This window comes from Eulemur rufifrons, chromosome 29 (assembly GCF_041146395.1).
Source record: "Eulemur rufifrons isolate Redbay chromosome 29, OSU_ERuf_1, whole genome shotgun sequence".
Classification (NCBI taxonomy): domain Eukaryota; kingdom Metazoa; phylum Chordata; class Mammalia; order Primates; family Lemuridae; genus Eulemur; species Eulemur rufifrons.
Window position 1 is genome coordinate 20,805,526 of NC_091011.1, and position 19,063 is coordinate 20,824,588.

The 19,063-nt window shown below is 41.9% G+C and overlaps 1 protein-coding gene across 2 annotated transcripts in view; it reads right to left on the bottom strand.

Moving 5' to 3' along the window:
- Window positions 1-9,749: 9,749 nt before the first annotated feature.
- The window catches only part of BBS9 (Bardet-Biedl syndrome 9), a 440,322-nt gene continuing 431,008 nt past the window's right edge, over window positions 9,750-19,063 (bottom strand). For both annotated transcript variants that reach the window (XM_069462324.1, XM_069462319.1), the window contains one exon: window positions 9,750-10,353. In XM_069462324.1, the coding sequence (XP_069318425.1) occupies window positions 10,274-10,353 (80 nt within the window). In that variant the 3' untranslated portion in view covers window positions 9,750-10,273. The remainder of the gene's footprint in view (window positions 10,354-19,063) is intronic.

Below are 19,063 nucleotides of genomic sequence, written 5' to 3' on the forward strand. Positions count from 1 at the left end.
AATATAATAAGTGATGAAACCAAGATACAATCCCAGGCAATATGGTTCCAGAGCTTGTGCTCTGTGACATTAACGTCTATGGAATTAGGTAGAAGGGAGGCCAGGACATTCCTTGGTAAGAGTGTGTGTTAAGAGTGCCTTGCCATTCTCTGGGGCCCATGTTTTTTAGGGACTGCTCTGGCAGAAGTGCCATTTGTAATCTATGATAAGCTTCAGAGAGAGACAGACCTGCTTCTCCAAGTAGAAATGGGCCACAAGTTCCATGTTTCTACAGGAACCATCAAAAGGTGTGCCAAGAATCAGGGCACTCCTTGGAATCATGCTTTGACACAACTCACATAAGTTTAAAATATTAAAACCACTCCCCATCATTAGAGTTTGCTCTTTTTGCAGATTTCCAGCTTGTCCTTGTGTTCAGGCTTTTAGCCTAACAGCATTTATAAACGATTCCCTGCAAGGTAAATCCACGTTCCTTGAAAACCCTATGGAATAATTCAGATTTCCTCTATAGGCAGTAGCAATGATTCATTCGTAACAGGAGTGTTGCTAACTTGTTCAATAGAAGGCCAGTCTTTGGGGGAAAAAAACAACAGCTAAGAGATTTTCATCTGAACAGGAGGTCACTTTAAAATTCAATTTAGTGACACCCTTGTGGGTTTTCCCTGGCACCTAGAATATATGGACTAATAATTGGGAACAGCTGCATGTCTTGACTGGAACCACTCTATTTAAATAGCTCCAAGATTACACCCTTGGTCTCTGCTTCTTTATATACTTTGGAAATAAACTACTGTGGATGCCCAAATGTATTCAGACAATGGAAGAAATGATTTATGGAGACTGACCACATCCAGAGCTGCAGGCCTCATTCATTTCTCTGGTTCAATCATCACCACCCAAGCAACGGAGGGAAAACCAACCGACAAGGTCACCCAGTGACTTCTTCCCAGGAGTCACCCTGGATAAAAGTTACCCTCAGATTGAAGCTCTTTTCTGTGACCTTCACTCTACGACACAGTCGTTGCATTTTGATACCACCAGACACCCGACTTAATTATCAAGTGTATTCAATCTGACAATCCCAGACCATTTATTTCTGGTGTGCCCCAAGTGAAGTCCCAAACAGTTAATGAAATTCCTTTAAAATACGGGATTTACATGTTTTAACCGGACATTTTTAAAGACATTTCAGTTTTCTTCACATTTGGGCAATCTTATCCCATTTTATTTTTCTTTTGAATCATTGATCCCACAGAGATTTATTATATGCTCATTCTGGGCCAAGTGCTCACCCCTCAAAGTGGTCCGAGCTAAATCTCTTCATGCCAAACACACTTGCAATCATCCTTTTCCAATGTAAATATCCAACAATAAATAGAAAAGGAAGAAAATACAGCATGGCATATCCACTTGGCAAAATATTCTGGGCCCACTGACAAATAATGATAGCATCTATAGGATTACGAAGGAAATTGAGAAAATTAAAATATTACATTAAAAAGAAAAAAATTGAACAGACCCGTGATGACAACTATGTAAAATTATAACAGACAAAAAGTGGAAAGGAAATAAAACTCAGAAGGAAATAAATATTGTTTATCCCTAATCTCTTCATAAATATTCCAGAAAACCAGATAGATCGACAAGACGAGCAAGTAAAACCACCCAAAACCTATCCTATAGCATGACTACGAGACAGAGGGTACCCAAACTTCAAATTATGTCCAAACAGGAAAACAAATGACCAAATTCAGAAGAACTGGTACAGAAAAGAAAAAAAGAAAGCAGAGTGTTGGTGTGAAATATTAGAAAAAATAGCCCCCAGAAATAAAATGTTCCACCTCGAATGGGAAAACACTGACCATAGGTATGAGACGTGGCAGATGACACTAGTTACTAAGAGTCACAAGGAAGGACCTTGAAAGTCTGTAGGGACAGGGATGGGAACCTCGGGGAGCCATCAGTTCTGCAGAAGGATAACTTGGAAAGGCCAGCCTTCAGGGATTTGGTAGTAAAGAAAAATAAGAAAGAACCAGAAATTGAGAATACTGCCAAAACAAGAGAACCACAAAATCAGAAGATACATTGCCACTCTCAAAAAGGGGGAAATTTCTTAATGAAACTGTACTTCACAAACAGAAGAGGAGGCTCTTCAATGAAGAAACCTCACACGCCACCCAAACCCCCACCTCCTCACCGCTCTCTCCGTGTGACCGTCACTGCTGGTCTGGTCCAGGAGGAGAAAACATTTCAAAGTGAAGGGTGAACAGCACAATGTCCATGCAAAGTGACCAGAAGAAGAAAACAGAACATAAAAAGCCTTTTAGCTGATGAACAGTCTTCCTCCCAAAACAGTAACGAGGCATAAGAAAATGTCAACACTCCAACCTTAATTAAATAACAAGCATTTGGAGATATGGGGGGAAACGCCCTGACTCAGAAATTTAACACACCACATCTCTCGTGTGATATTTTTGCCAAAAATATTTAATCTGAATTGAATCATTCAGAAACAGTCAGACAAATTCAAACTGAGGGCCATTTTAGACAACCAGCCTGGACACGAAAAATGCCAACATTATTTTTTTTTTGGAAAAGAGCAGATTAAAGGAGACTAAAAGAGGTAAAACAAATCATAGTAGATGATTATTGATCATACTGTGGATTGAAAAAAAAGCTATAAAATTATTGAAACAATTGGGGGAAGTTAAAGATGATTATAATTACATTACTTCATCAACGTTGAATTTTATGAGGATGATGATGGTCCCAGGGCTATATGGGACAATGTCTTTGTTTTTAGGTGACGACCTGATAAACTGCTTGGGGGTAAAACATGATGTTTACAACTTTAGAATTGTGCAGAGAAAGAAGAAAATATGGCAAAATGTTAGCAATCAGTGAGTCTGGGTAAAGGAAATGTGAGCATATTATTCTCTCAGTTTTCCTATAAGTTTGAAATTTTTCAAAATTAAAAAGGTATGGAAAAATAAAAACAGACAAAACTATTCAAAGATGTTAGAAGAGAAAGCAAGCTAACGGTTATCCAGTCGTGACTGGAAGGGGCATTTAGGGACTTCTGGGGGGCCAGTGAGGTCTCCTTCCTCGATCTAGATGCAGGTCACACGGGGGTGTTCAAACTCAGAGAGCTGTAAGCATATGATTTAACTTTTCTGTATATAAGTCATGCTTCAATTAAAAGTGTATTTTTTTGTTTAAGGCAAGAGTCATGAGGTTAAGGAGATTTCGTTATTTTATTTAGTTATTTTTCTTTTCTATTTTTTTCAAAATGTCAGTTAAATAATTTACTTTTTGAAATTCAAATGCTATAAATAAATTTTTTAAAGTTTAAATCTTCCTTTTCCTCTTTGGAGATGTAGGAGAGTGTGAATGGTCTAGGGTATGACAAGGTGTCCAGTTTCCTGTCATTCAGGCACTTGACCTGGGCCCTTCTTCAGTGCAAACTTCACCGCATTTGCATGTCCACCTCGTGACAAGAAAGGTTTCTGTACTCAATATTTCCCTTTAGAGATAAGTGATTGTATTTTCACAGTGAATAAACAGTGGTTTGTTAAGAAAATGTTTACAATATGTGGCCCAAGTGACTATTGCATGTGAGCCCAAGCTTCTCCACAAGCACTCCGTCATGTTTTCAGATCAGTATGGACACGCCATACCCAGGGATCTAGGGACAAAGGAACAACTGGGTTAGCAGCAGCGTCGGGACCTGCTGTGCTCCCTCCCACACTTGGGCAGAAGAATTTACAATATATAGCATAATAAATCTGAGCAATAAATATGTCCTTATTCTTACGTTCATTCATTTCAGAGCTGACTTCGTAACGACACACTGCAGATTTTATTTGTGATACATTTTTATGTATCTGCAGGATAATGATGGGAAAGTGAATGAAAATAGTATGTCTTTCTTAGTAGGTATGTCTGTGTAGAGAAGAGTGACAACAATTTTATTTAAGGGAAGAAATGTCAGCTTTTTTTCAAGATTTCCACCTACACTCTGGGCTTAACCTATTTGAAAGGCAGGGGGTGGCGTGGGGGGGAAGATAGTCCAAGGGCTTCCAAAACAGATTCGAGAACTCAAACTGGGCAGTGTTCTTGCAGTACAGAAATGAGAGACAAGCAAGACCTCAGTAGGCCATTCTTAATATCCTCTAGAGAGTTCCCAGGGTGTTCTTCTTACTTCCCCGAACACGTTTTTGTAAGATTATAAACTTACCTGTTTTTCAAAACTTTATTGAATTAAAAGCATTTTAATCATTTAAGGAATGAAACAAAAAACGACTAAGAGGACAATTCGTCTCTTAATGGATACAATTTAAAACCTTGGCAGTCTCTCTTCATGTCAATGTCCCTCTGTTCCCAGAACAGGGTGCCTGGGGTGCAGCCGAAGGACACACATAGACTCCAAAGAGAAGGGTCTTTTCTAGTGGAGACCACACCCGCGCCGGCCTTGTTAAACAAAGCCCAGACGGGTTCCATTTGAAGTCAGCACTGACCCTGGGAGTGGTCTTAGTCTATTCCTCAACGTGCACCAGCCCCAGACATTTCAAACAAGTCACTGGCTTCCATTTTCCCAGAAAGAGTAGAAAACTTAGAGGAGAATAGAGATGAGGACATAGGCTTCCAAAATTCTTCCGATGAAGGACACCAGCTGGAGCAATGACTGCCAGTCTTTGGCTCTGCCCAGCCCAAAGCAGCGTAGCACATTCTCAAGCAAAGACTTCGTCTCTGGGGACACTCTCACCCTCAAGTGAGGGAAGTAAATTGGACCAGCCTTTCTGTCCCAGCAAAACATCATTTCCCTTAAAAGAACACAATGCAGGTTCTTCCATGGAAACTGATAGAAATTCTCAGCCAAACATAGGGAAGAAAAGGAAACGCTTGAAAAATCTCACTGTTCATCCCTTGCCTCTGGTTAAGATGAAACCAAAGTCATCTTGGAATTAGCACTTATAGCCTAAATTTTACAATGTCCATAGAAGGAAATGGATTTCTCCTTGTCCACAAACTTCTGAGAATGAAAAACACATATTTTTCTTTTCTATGTAAACTGGGTTTTTGTCAGTTCTTTATGGAAATGGATAAAACTTCTTATAATATTCCACACACACATTCATCCTTCATACATCAGAGCCAGTTACTAAGTCCCAACTCAGATGAGCTTTCCTTGAGTTGGATAATCTTCATTCCCTTATTGTTTCCTCATGTGTGTTGCATTTCATCATGTAAAGATGTATTCCTAAATGTATCAAGCAGACACGCATTACAAGGTCCTGGTTCACATGCCATACACGATTAACCCAATAATCCTGTCACCTGTTGAGGAGTCAAAAGGGAAGGAAGTGTGGAAACATCAATGTTGTTCTGTTTCTTGACCAGAGTACTGATTACATGATAATTCATCGAGCTATGGCATTACAATTCTCTGCACTTCACTGTACGAGTGTTACCACAGTTAACGATCTGTTAATAAAATGTTTGCAAAAAACCAGCAAGACAAATCATGTCATCTACTGACTAGTGGCTTAACAGCCACAAGTTTCTCATGTATCACATGGAAATCTCACCCTTTCCTATCTCTCAGGGTTGTTGTGAAAAAGAATTATGAAAACATTGGGAGGGAGCTTTGTAGAATGTAAGGTGGTATACAAAGGGGAGGTATTATTGGTAGTTTTGTTATTGTTGATAACATAAATAATGAGCTTCTCAAACCAAGGGCTAAGTTCACAATCTAGGGACAGCCTCTATCCATGCAGCGTACTAACAGTTGTATAGGTGGACAAAGAAGGAATCCATGATTTACACATTGTTAGACCACAGTTGCAACTCCTATTGCCCAACCCCTCTCTAGCCCATGTTCCCAAGATAGATCATTTTGCAACTAATTACTTGCAGATGTGAAATCATTTAGAGTGTTACGAAAATAGCAGGATGGATCTTGGAATGGGCAGCACTGCGTCTGGAGTGGACAACATAACAAAATCATTGTTATTCTCGGCTTGAGGTCTTATTTCGTGGCTCTCAGTTCTGTTTCTTTCTGATCCTCTACTAGGGGAGAAGTAAAAACTGTATCTATCTCACTAGAAACAAATCCAGATTATATTTTCTTTTTTTAATTATTCACACCCTCAATACCAGAAACTGAAAATATAACTTTAGCCCTTCCATTATTTTCAAACAGGTTTTAGCTTCAGCCAATTGGAAAGTGGGAAAAATTCTTCAGGAAAAGTGAGACTTAATAAGAGGCATTAAGTTACTTCAAAACAGAAGGAAAATAATGAAGCCCCGTGAAGCACTAACTGGGAAGAGAGAAACCTGATGGAAGGGGCTGATGGCTTGGGATTCGCTCTCCCTTTTCCTCCCTCCTTCCCTCTCTTGTTCACTCAGCAAAATATCTAGCTGATGTTAGCAACCGCTAGAACACAATGGCACCGTTATTGCTTTAAGCGATTATTAAAGAAGAAAAGAGATTTCTTCTGAATTTTAGGGGTGAGGGACAGAGCTTGAAAAAACCATTCCTCACAAGTGAGAAAAGAACAAAGATAGAATATGTTTGCTTGAGACATCATGAGACCAAGCTCTTCCCCACAGGAGTAGAATCCATCAGACAACAAATAACCCATGTAGAGGCCTAATTTAGGGGGGTCAAAACTCAATGAGGGTAGGCCGGCGCGGTGGCTCACGCCTGTAATCCTAGCACTCTGGGAGGCCGAGGCGGGTGGATTGCTCAAGGTCAGGAGTTCGAGACCAGCCTGAGCGAGACCCCGTCTCTACTAAAACTAGAAACACATTATATGGACACCTAAAAACCTATATAGAAAAAATTAGCCGGGCATAGTGGCGCATGCCTGTAGTCCCAGCTACTCGGGAGGCTGAGGCAGTAGGATCGCTTGAGCCCAGGAGTTTGAGGTTGCTGTGAGCTAAGCTGACGCCACGGCACTCACTCTAGCCTGGGCAACAAAGTGAGACTCTGTCTCAACAAAAAAAAAAAAAAAAAAAAAAAAAAAAACTCAATGAGGGGAGAAATTTATAGATCACCAATCCATGAGTTTTGAATTGTCAATTAATTCATGCCTCAGCTGGCTGACATATGTCCTCAAGTAAATACTTAAAATCAGATACATTGGTGCTATACATTTCTGAGCTGTGGCTACCTGGAACATCTCTCTGTTGCTTTAACATGTAACAAACAACTTCACTTGCAGATCAATTGCTGGCGCTCCAGAACTAAAAAGAAAAGCAATTTACCTACAATGGAAGAAGTAACCCCAGGTGCAAGAAGGCAAAAAGTAATGACTCCAAAGTGAAAAGGGAAAAATTATTTTGAACTGAAATTCTATTCACAGGGAAAATATTATTCACTAAAAATTTATCAATCGAGAACCCTTTTTGTAAGAGTTGTTAGAAGATACATTCTAGGGGGAAAAAAATCCAAAAGAAGAAAATATGGGATATGAAAAAAGGCAATAAGAAATTAGAAAAACTCACAGGTAAGCCTAAAAATATATTGATGATATGGTTGCTACTTCAGGCATTTGTCAGGAAATTATTCCTAATTAGAGGAATAATGTAAAAAATACTTTTAATATCAGCATCAATTTTTTTCTTTCTCCTATATCATTCTTATCTGTAAAAAAAAAATTAAAACAAAAACGAATTATCCCAAATTTTAAAAAACCTTACTACAAAATAATCCAAATCGGTAAGAATTGATTGTTTTTGAAGCAGAGTGACATTTATTGTTCTTCTCTTTTGTGTATGTTTAAAATTTTTCATAATAAACGAAATTACAAATGTTCTCCTGTTGAAAGAGATACAGATACAGATGGGGAGAAGGGGGGAATCCATGTCGATATTTAAAAGATACATTTGAAACAAAACTATTCAGAAAGATTAAAAATAAAGAAATGGACAATAATATACCAGGCAAATGCTTTCAAAAAAGAACACGGTATATTAATAATATATCAGTATCACAAAAATATAACTCAAAATGAAAATATCAAACATTACAAAAGGAGATTGCATTGACAGAAGGTAGAAACATTATTATGAAACTTTATGCACCTGAGTAGTAAAAGTAAAAATTGTTAGAAGTATAAGGACATATTAACAAATCCAATGTCATAGTGGAAAACTTTAGCCTAATCACTCACAAATCAATAGATCATGTAGGGCAAACATAAGAATCTACAGCATATTTACAAAAAATTGTGATGTAATGGTCTTTAAGGAAAAAACAGCCCATAAATTCTAAAAGTAGAAATCACAGAGGGCTCATTCCGTGATTATAATGTAACGAAACTAGAAAGTAACATTCAAAAGTTAGTAGTTGATCAATCAATTGATTGATCAACCAGTCAATAAATCCCTTTTACTTAGAAAATATTTAATACTTCCTTTTATATAACTTGGATACAAGAGGAAATCAAACCTGAAATTTCAGACTACTTTTAATGCAGCGTGTGAACAGCTGTGGAATACAGCCAAATTGGTAATTTTATCATCTGTATTTAGAAAACAAGAAATATTGAAAACAAAATAACTAATCCTTCAACTAAAAGATAAAATAAACCTAAAGGAAAATAAAATAAGTGTCATCTTATTCCGTTGTCTCAGCCTGATCTCTTCTTCAGTGCTGTTTGATTTCAGAGACTATGTTTTTGTTTCCTTTTTTGTTTATTTTTAGACTAATTGCTGGTGGCTTACTCATTTTTCTAAAAATTTCTTCCAGAATTTATAGTAGATCATTTTTTTAACCTTCAGGATGTTGTTTTCCCTCCCTTATTCTGCATGCAATATTTCTCATCAGCCTACATTGGAGTTTTTAAAAAATTTTCTATGCTCTACCGGAAGAGTTACCTAAACTCTTTATTTGCCAACCCCCAGGAATATGCTGACTCCCACAGCTCTACTGACTGTTGCCTTGGGTTCTGGCCAGATCTGAACATAGGTTAACATAAATTTCTCTCTGCCCAGCTTCACGTGGCTGGTGGGCGTTGACCAGGATGGCTCTTTTGCAATGAGGCGGGATTGTTCACTTGCTCTGCTGCTGAGAATGTGGACTGGAGATGGGAACGACTTGACCTGGTGGCATCACCAGAATCCACTCCTGTGCCCGGGTAGACGTCACTAGTAACAAGTCATGGCTGACCCACGGAGCCCAGACTCGACCTCAGACTGCTTTATGTACACAATTTCCTGAGTAGTTGTTATTATCTGTCCAAAGTTGTCATTTAAGATGAGACCTGCTTTTCTACCCTGCTCCAAATCAACGGAGCACGTGAAAACTCCCGGCTCCGGTGCACACTCAACCAGGGCTCCCTCATTGCTGCCGCCCTTGGCCTGGCTCCTGCAGCCGACTTTCCTCCCCGGCACCTCTTCCCTTTAGAAAATGTTCCCTTTCCCCCAATAAATATGTATAGCTCAGAGGTAGAGATAACATGTATTTTGTGCTTTAAAAAAAAAAATTGTTATATTCTTGCAGCCCTTTGGATACCCTCTGTGACCCTAAATTGGGTCATAACCGGAAATTGGCACCCAATAACCAGTATTTAATTTCTGGCAGGTTTCCAGTCATCTGCATGTTGACTTGCACTCAGTCTGGAATGATCTAAAATCAAATTAGCATTGTCTTCACCCTTTAAAAACTGAAGTGTCTTTATTCTAGCTGCCTATTACCTGCATTTGGAGCACGTTAGACTGAAAAAGTGCATACAGACCAATAATCTTACAATGAATTTAATTTCCTACTTATTTCCTGAATGTCATTCATTAAAGTTCAAAGAAAAACACCTTACAGACTCTCTTATATTTGGATACTTAATAGTGACTTTACGAAATCCATCTCAGGAAGGAAGACCTTGGAGTCAATTAAAGCACACAGGATTTTTCCAGAAAGGACAGGAATGCAATGCAAACTGATTAAAACAAAACCAGAGAGGTTTATTGAAAGGGCGCTGAGTAGCTCACAGAACTGGAGTTACTCAGCGCAAGAAGAGCTGCAGCTGCAAAGATCAGGCTGGTTCTAGGGCCTTGAGGTGCTGGAACCAGGGCCTGGGCCTGGCTGCCCCGTTTGGGCTCAGCGTGGCCTGGGCCCCTTTTGGCACACAGGCTTTCTCCACACAGCAGGACAAGGCCCCTGTGTTTCTAACTTCACAAACCAGAGACAGAAGGACCTTCTCCATTAGCCCGTTGCAGTTCCAACCACCCCGGGCAAGGTCTCTGATCGGCCGGCTTGACTCTGGGGCCCCTACATCACCTGGAGATGCTGGCTGTGGGAGTGGGGTGCTCTGAGGGTCCAAGCCTGGATCCTCTGCCCACCCCTGGGGTCTGTGAGCAAAGAGGGATGGGAGAGTGACAGCCGCAGGGCATCTCCCACACCCACACCACATCCCGCACACATACCACAGCATCTAACTCTGAGCATGGGATTGAATCTGGGGAAAGGGAAAGGCACTGGGTACCTGATGTATTAGAAGAGAAAGTCACGAGCAGAGGAGGCCACGGACGCCAAAGAAGAATGCCACCGACTGCACACTTTCCCCCGAGGCAGCTCTGCCCCTAACCCCATCCGTGGGGCAGAGCCCTTTGCACGCGTCTGCACCTCTGGTTCCAGCGGGAACAGTGAGAGTGTGAGGAGGCCATCATCCTCCTCTAACCCAACACCCGGTGGCACTAACCCTGTGGCCCCAGAACTGTTTCTTCAGGTCGTCATTTAGCCCAACTGTGAAACTGCATCACTCTGCCTTAGCCCTACGGGTTTCAAATTCTGACCAGCTCCCGCTCCAGCTTCTAGACACACCCTTCCCCGTGGGCACTCGCACCACGTGCTCATGCATTATCGACTCAGGTCTCTCACCTGGTGCTCTGTGCTTGGCTAGCTTGGCCGTTTCCTACACACGTGCACTGAATCTGTTTTACTCCACACAGCCTGGGGCTGGAAGAAACCCACACCTGGGGTGAGAGGGCCAAAGTCAGATGGTGCTGATGGCGGGGGCGGGGGCGGGGCGTCTGACAGAGTGTCAGGGGAGAGGTCTAGAAATGCTCTTTTGTGATTCCCACTATGTGCTGGGAAGTATGCAAAGTATTTTGCACTTATTACTTAATTTAATCCTCACAGGAACCACGTGGAGGAGGCAGTGTTACCTCTGCTTCATGGATAGGAAAATGAGGCTCAGAGAGGTCAGTCATGTGACCGCTGAGCTGTGGTCAGACCCCGGGCTGCCCACCTGCAGAGCCCGAGCAAGCTCAGCCCACCGCCTCCCCCGCCGCACAACTGCAGGGACAGGGGCGTTCAGGCTCTGTGGGGTCTCGTCCTCCTTTTAGGCAGAGCACTTTAGCCAAAATTGAGCCTTGTGTCCACCCGCCTCCCAAATGAGGCTCGGGCACTTCTGGGCAAGGCAGGGCCCTTAGGAGAGCAGGAGCCCCCAGGTCTCCCCTTGTGGGTCTCCCCGGGGAGAGGGGCTGTGTGATGAAGGTGTCCCCCTGTGGCTTCCCAAGGAGAGGTGGCCGGTCCCCGGGGCACCAGGGAAGGGCTGTGTGGGGCCTGTGTCTGCTTCAGATCCCCAAAACAGTCCTTTAGTTTCGGGGCTGAACCTGTGCACTAGGTGAAGCCGCTGTTTCCCAAGTTCAGGAAGACTCGGAGGGGTGGGGTTGGCGGAGAGCGAAGAGGGGTTGTAGGAAAACAGTTTTGATGCCCAAGTGACAAACCCCAACTCGCACGGAGGAAAGGTAGTCTGCAGACAAGAAGTTTCCCTTTTATTGACCTCAAAACCACATTTCCCAAGATAATTATAGGAACACAGTTTTTACAAGAGGAAAATAATTTTTCCTCGGAACTTGTAAAGTATATAGAAAGGAATACTACAAGTATTCCTTTATTACTTTACAAGGAAGCTATTCCAAAGATCTTGGGAAGGTACTACTTGTAGTAAAATCCATAAAGATAACATGATAAATATATTTTGGGATTTACCTGGTAAAGACCCCCCTCTCTTACCCCCAGCCCAGTGTGTTTCAAACCAAAAAAAAAAAAAAAAAACTTCACCAGCTTCACAATTATTTCTAGCCTTCAAAATCTGTCAACTAAGTAATATGATTTTTCCCAAGAAACAGTTCCAAAATGTATTCTCCCCTCCCCCAATATATCTGGCAGTTTTCTTAGAAGAAAAGTCAATCAAGTGATTTTTTTTAAGTTTTCTTTTTTTAAGTTTTTTCTTTAAATCTTTCTCAAAACAAAACAAAAGCAAACTATACAGAACTGCTTTCTAGTAAAACTGGTAACTACATTTGCACTTTGCCCTATAGGAAAAAACAATTCCATCGAATCAGAAGTAATAAGTGAATTTTGTGTAAGGACAAGGCCTCAATGAGCGGCTTGTAAGTGGCTCTTTCAGGGATTAAGTACTTGAGCAAGTGGCTTCCCCAGGACAAATTGTCTTAATTTGCAGGCCTTGTTTGGTTTGGTTAATCCTAATTCAGGCCACCTGATTGGGTCGCACAAAGCCTTAGAAAAGGCTGGACTGCCGACCACTCATCCGGCTGAAAGGTTTTCCTGATCCCTTGTCACAGACCAAAGCAATTCTTCCTTACAACGAAAACGAAAACTTCGCCCCAGCAGCCTCCAGCCACCCCCTCATTCACGTTCACCCCAAGAGCAACCACAGATCAGTCTGATGCTTTTATTGACATCTGTCTCTGTATTTCCATTTTTTAAAAAAATAAAGAGTACTTAAGTAAAGAGTATGGCCTTGTTATAAGCTGTATACATTAAAGCAAACACAAAGGACACTAAACCATTATCTTCCTTTATTATCCTGGACTGATGGGGGGATGGGAAAGGAAGTGTGGTGGCCTGGGGTCTGGGGCTTGGGCAGTGGCTGTTCTGAAGTCAAACATCGAAGCTCAAATGGGTCATTCTGAGATGGGGAAACACAGGCACAGGCAAACCCAGAGTGGGAGCAAGACGAAAGAGGGAAGTCAAGGCAGAACAAAGGAACAGGCCACCAGGGGCCTCCAGGAGCAGGGGTGTCACTCTGGGAGGCAGGGCTAACAGCAGGATGGAGAGGAGGGAGGGTGTGAGAGCCCGCTTGCTGGAAGGCAGCTCTGCAGACTGCGGGTGCCGAGCCAGGGGCTCTGCGTGCAGAATCTGCTGGCCGTCTGGTGGCTCATTTGACAAACATAAAATGATGTCAGAAAAACCCCTTTCAATTCACTTTATGATTCTGAAAGAAATGGAAAGAAGGTTTCACCCTCTCTTTCTATGGAGTCAGCAGAAGGTTGAATGGTGACCGTATCTCAGGGATGTTGCAGCTGCTTCTCGGAAACCATTGCTGAGCGAAGGGGCTAATGCTTGCCCAAACCAGGAGCATCTGCTGAGTGCCAAGAACCACCACTGACAGGAGGGAGTCAGACCCTGGGAGGGCAGCAGGGAAATGCTAAAAGAAAACCCACTTAGTTATGTGAGCGCCCACTCCTTCTTCTTCTGCCATGTTTCATTACAGTCCTAGCACACACGTCTGGCCAGCAAACAATTTCTTCTCTACAGTTCCAGCCTAATTTGTAGGCAAATCTCTCCTTTCCCTCAACGTGAAATACAATAGCTTTCTGTGATGAGAGGGAGAGAGGGAATTTGTTCCGTTCTATGCACCAGTGAGCAGCTGTGATTCCCCGCTTGGTTCCCTGTTGCCCACTGGAACATCCCCAGCCTCCCTCTCCAGGATCCCTCTAATAATCCTCGTCATCGGAACCTAGCTGGGCAGGCCGAGGGGACTCGGGATGGCACCCGCAGTGTGGAGTAGGTCATGGTCAAGTTCTTCTGCACAAACCACACGCTTCCTCACCGGATCCAGCGCTTCCTCGCCGTCTGCAATTACATGGAGCCAGGATTTGGTTTGAATTAAAAGGGAGGGGTGTTTTTGAGGGCAGGGGCCCCTGCACGGGTACTGTACGAGTTAGGGCCGCCACTGGGAGTGCCTCTGAAAACAGGACTTAGACGGCCAAGTCGCCTCCAGCACCCTCTGCCAGCCCAGCCTCCAAGTCATGCACGGGCTGCTTCCTGCACACTCGTCCCTCCGTGTGGCTTCGTCGCCTGCTTCGTGGGGCAGCGTGTGGAAGGGGCGGAGGCTGCAAAGGTCAATAGGCACAGGTCCAGAGGGGGACGCTGGGGCTGAGCCTCAGGGCACGAGGTGACCGGAGAGGAGGAAGAGCCCACTGGCAGGGATTTCCGCTGGGATAAAGATCACGTTCCTTAAGGTGGCTGTGGCCGCGGCTGTCCCCCTCCGACGCGTCCAGCACCACCACGCTCTCCTCCCGCGGACCAGCCACACCGCCTTCCGCCCTTCCCTCCGACCCTCCCTCCCTCACACTCCTGCTCTGCCTCCCTGTCTCCGGGCCACAGTCACGTCGCACACAAGAATTCCCGACTTTCCCACGAGATCAAGTTGCTCATTGTCAGGGGGCCGTGAGCTTTGCCTCGGTGGCACTCGTGGGGCACCCAAGCGCACGTTCTGTAGTTGTTTGTGGGAGTCTCTGAGTAAAGTCTGTTCCCTCCACTCGGCTGTGGAGTTCAGGGATAGGACTCCTTTCAGCCTTACTCCTGGAGCCCCACCATTCAGCATAGTGCTTGGCACACAGTAGGCAATAAACATCTGCGGATGGACGGCTGGATGACTGCAAGCGTGCGGAAACGAATGAGCGCAGGGCGCAGGAGACCGGATGCCTGGGTCAGCAGAGTACACACCTGTGGCCGGAGGAAAGGGAGTGCGGTGGGTAGGGGAGGCCCAGAGAGAAAGCCAGAAGTCTTAAGAGGGGTCGTGAAGGAACTTGGGTCCCCGGAGGATGTGAATTTGAATCTGATGCTGAAAGCGGTGGGAATCCATCTGCTGAAGTCTTCAGCAGGGGACCGGTGCCTGGAGACGTACCTTACAGAAAACGTGCAGCGTGCTTAGTAGGGCCTTGGAGAACTAGCAAGGAGTGAGAGTTTGATCCCTAGGGCGTAGGAGACGTTGTGGTTTAGTAATCCAATTGAATTTGTTCAACAGGCAGTAAATGCAATTTGCTGTGAACCATAATTATATATGAGTTTGATTTTTTTTTTACTCCAAAATATCTCCCCAGAAAAATCATAATTCTCTGACTAAAACAAAACAAACAAAACAGGATTGGAACTTGTGCACTTTAAAGTCCTCTTATCTGCCTTTCTCAACTCATTTATCTTTTGTTCTGTTTCCTTTTGAATTAAATCCTCTATATATGTGCAGATTAAATGAATTTATTTTTGTTACCTTGCTTGAACAGTTTTCATGTAGATCTGTTTTGCTTTGCGTATGTCTCAACCACACTGTTTCTGTGTTTTAATCATTATTTGGCAAAGGATTTCTAGATGTAATTAAAAGCAGCTAATCACATCAAAAATTCTAATGCAAAGTTTTATAAACCTGGGGCACATTACAAAAAAAAAATGTAAATAGTAACAATGTGAGAGTGGCACTAGGTTTCACAGATGAGAATCCAAACTGTATGAAAGGCCTTGAAATATAAACTGTTGAAGAGAGAAGGCCCAAATCTGAAATTAGCCTTTTAAAGTCTTTTAAATATTTACACAGCAATAAAATACAGAGGAGTTTTAGAAAAACCCAGAGGTAACCACAGTAGCAAGTGTAATTGTTGAAGTTTAATTTGCTGATAAATGTAAGAACGATTGTATTTATTTAAGAGCAATGCAGCTGAATACACGGTTTCGCCAAAATGTAATTTTAACACTAAAGGAGGATATGTCACCGTGATGGCTTGACGTGTGAAGTTTAAGTACCTTGTTTCTGATAAAGTTTAGTGATTAAGTTTTAAAATGTGTGGAAGGGAAAGAAGCAAAATAGTACTGTTTGAGCTACTATGTGTCAAGCATTATATCAAAAGGGTCTGGATTTTAGCTCAGCTTAGTTGGCCCAACAACCAGCTGCAGTAGGTGTTTTTGTACTCATTTTACATGTGCTAACAACAGAGGTTCAGGAGGAGTTGGCACTGCCCGAGGTCACACAGCAAGCAAACAGCAGAGCCAAGATCGCCACTCCAGTCTAAGTTCTTTTGACCTTTCTGCCACCCAGAATCAAAAAAAAAAAAAGGAAACAAAGATTAATTCTGAAATGATCCCCTAACTGGAAGCTTATGTATGAGTATTTTAGCAAGAACCAACAAATCCTACACACAGAATTTAGAAATAATTATGTCAATGACATTCTTTGGCTTTGGAAGCTAACTCCCTAATTCACACAAAATGTACATTCTCCTTGTTTCTGTTTTTGCCCCTATACAGCCTTTAATATACTCAGTCTTTGAGGTCAGTGTTTATTTTTGTCTTTGTGCAAAAACTCTATTCAACAGGTAGCACAAATAACTACTCGGTAAGGACTTGGGGAAGGACAATAACTCGTTGAACCAAAGTTCACCTCCTCTCCTTCCTTAGAGCCCCATGTCCTGTGCCCTGGCAGGGCGGCAGCCCCTAATGCTTATGGTCCTCTGGGCACACCACTGTAAGCACTTGTCACATTGTATTTACTTGGTGGTTTGTGTCCTTCCTGATCTGAGGGCAGGAAAGAGTATTTTAATTTCATTTTTCAATTGCTTTATGCTAGTACATAGAAATATTATCAATATTTTATGTTGGTCTTGTATCCTGTAACTTTGCTAAATTCACTTAGTCTAATAGCTTTAATCATTCCTTTCCAATTTCTGTGCTCCTTCCCCACCTTTTTTGGCCTTGTTGCACAGGATGAGACCCTCAGTACAATGTTGAATAGAAATTGTGAGAGCAGACACATTCCTGTCTGATTCTCAGTCTTGAAAGAAAAGGACTCAGTCTTTTACCAGTAAGTATGATGTTGGCTGCAGGTTTTCATAAATGCCCTTTATCACATCGAGAAAGTTCCTTTCTACTACATTGCTGAATGTTTTTAACCAATTATAGGAATTGAATTTTATCAAATGCTCCTGCTGCATCTATTGACATAATCATATTATTTTCCCCTATGTTAATATGAATTACCTTGATTGATTTTAGATGTTAAACGAACCTTGCATTTTGGAGAAAAACCCTACTTGGTTATGCTGTGTTATCCTTTTTATATATTGTTGGCTCCTATTTGGTAATGTCTTTAGTCCGTTTACATTTAATGTTATTATTTATAGGTAAGGACTTACTACTGTTATGCTGTTATTTGATTTCTAGTTGTTTTGTGGTCCTCTCTTTCTTTCTTCTTGTCTTTCTTTGTTAAAAGTGATTTCCCCTGGCAATGTGTTTTGATTTCTTGCTTTTTACTTTTTGTGTCTCTGTTGTAGGGTTTTTGATTTGAGGTTCCCTTGAGGCTTTCAAAAGAAAACATTTTATAACAAATTATTTAAAAGAGAAGACAACTTAACTCTGCTTACAAAAAACGAATAGACAAGAAAACAAGCAAAGTGAAATCTAAATGAAACTATACGTTAACTCCATCCCTTCACCACTTTTTGACTTTTTGTTGTTTTCATTTATATCTTTTTTATAATATCTATCTCTTAAAAAGTTGTAGATATTATTTGTGATAAGCTAGTCTTTTAGTCTTCCTACTCAAGATATAAGTGCTTTATGCACCACAATTACAACAGTAGAGTATTCTATATTGTACACTTACTATTACAAGTAAGTACACCTTCAGATGATTCCTTATTGTTCATTAACATCCTTTTCTTTCAGACTGAAGAACTCCTTTTAGTGTTTCTTGCAGGACAGATCTGCTATTGATGAAATCCCTCAGCTTTTTCTTTGTCTGGGAAAGTCTTTATTTCTCTTTCATGTGTGAAGGATATTTTTGGAGGATACAATATTTAGGGTTAAGGTTTTTTCCTTGAGCACTTTGAATATGTCTTGCTAATCTCTCCCAGCCTGTAAGGTTTCCACTGAGGAGTCTGTTGCCAGCACCTTTATATGTTGTTTCTTTTTCTTGCTTCCATTATGACCTTTTCTTTATCTGTGACCTTTGGGAGCTTGATTATTAAATGCCTCAATGGCCGGGCGCGGTGGCTCACGCCTGTAATCCTAACTCTGGGAGGCTGAGGTGGGCGGATCGTTTGAGCTCAGGAGTTCGAGACCAGCCTGAGCAAGATCGAGACCCCATCTCTACTAAAAATAGAAAGAAATTATATAGACAGCTAAATATATATATATATAGAAAAAATTAGCCGGGCATGGTGGTGCATGCCTGTAGTCCCAGCTACTCGGGAGGCTGAGACAGGAGGATCGCTTGAGCCCAGGAGTTTGAGGTTGCTGTGAGCTAGGCTGACGCCACGGCACTCACTCTAGCCCGGGCAACAGAGCGAGACTCTGTCTCAAAAAAAAAAAAATGCCTCAAAATAGTCTTTTGGGCCAAATTTGCTTGGTGTTCTATGACCTTGTACCTGAATATTGACGTCTTTCTCTAGGTTTGGAAAGTTCTTTGTTACTATTTCTTTGAATACATTTTCTATTCCAGTCTCTCTCTCTTCCTCCTGTTTAAAGCCAATAACTCAAGATTTGCCCTTTTGAGGCTATTTCTAAATCCTGTAGGTGTGTTTCATTCTTTTTTATTCATTTCTCTTTTTTCTCTTCTGACTTGTATTTTCAAATAGCCTGTCTTTGATCTCACTAATTCTTTCTTCTGCTTGGTCAATTCTGCTGTTGAGAGACTCTGATGCATTTTTCAACTTGTTGATTGAATTTTTCAACTCCAGAATTTCTGTGTGATTTATTTTATTATTTCAATCTCTTTGTTAAATTTCTCTGATAAGATTCTGAATTCCATCTCTGTATTGTCTTGAAGTTCATTGAGCTTCTTAAGGACAGTTATTCTGAATTCTTTGTCTGAAAGGTCACATATCTCCATTCCAGGATTGGTCACTGATGCCTTATTTAGTTCATTTGGTAAGATCATGTTTTCCTGGATGTTCTTGATGCTTGTGGATATCCATCGATTTCTGGGCATTGTAGAGTTAAGTATTTATTCTAATCTTCACAGTCTACGCTTGTTTG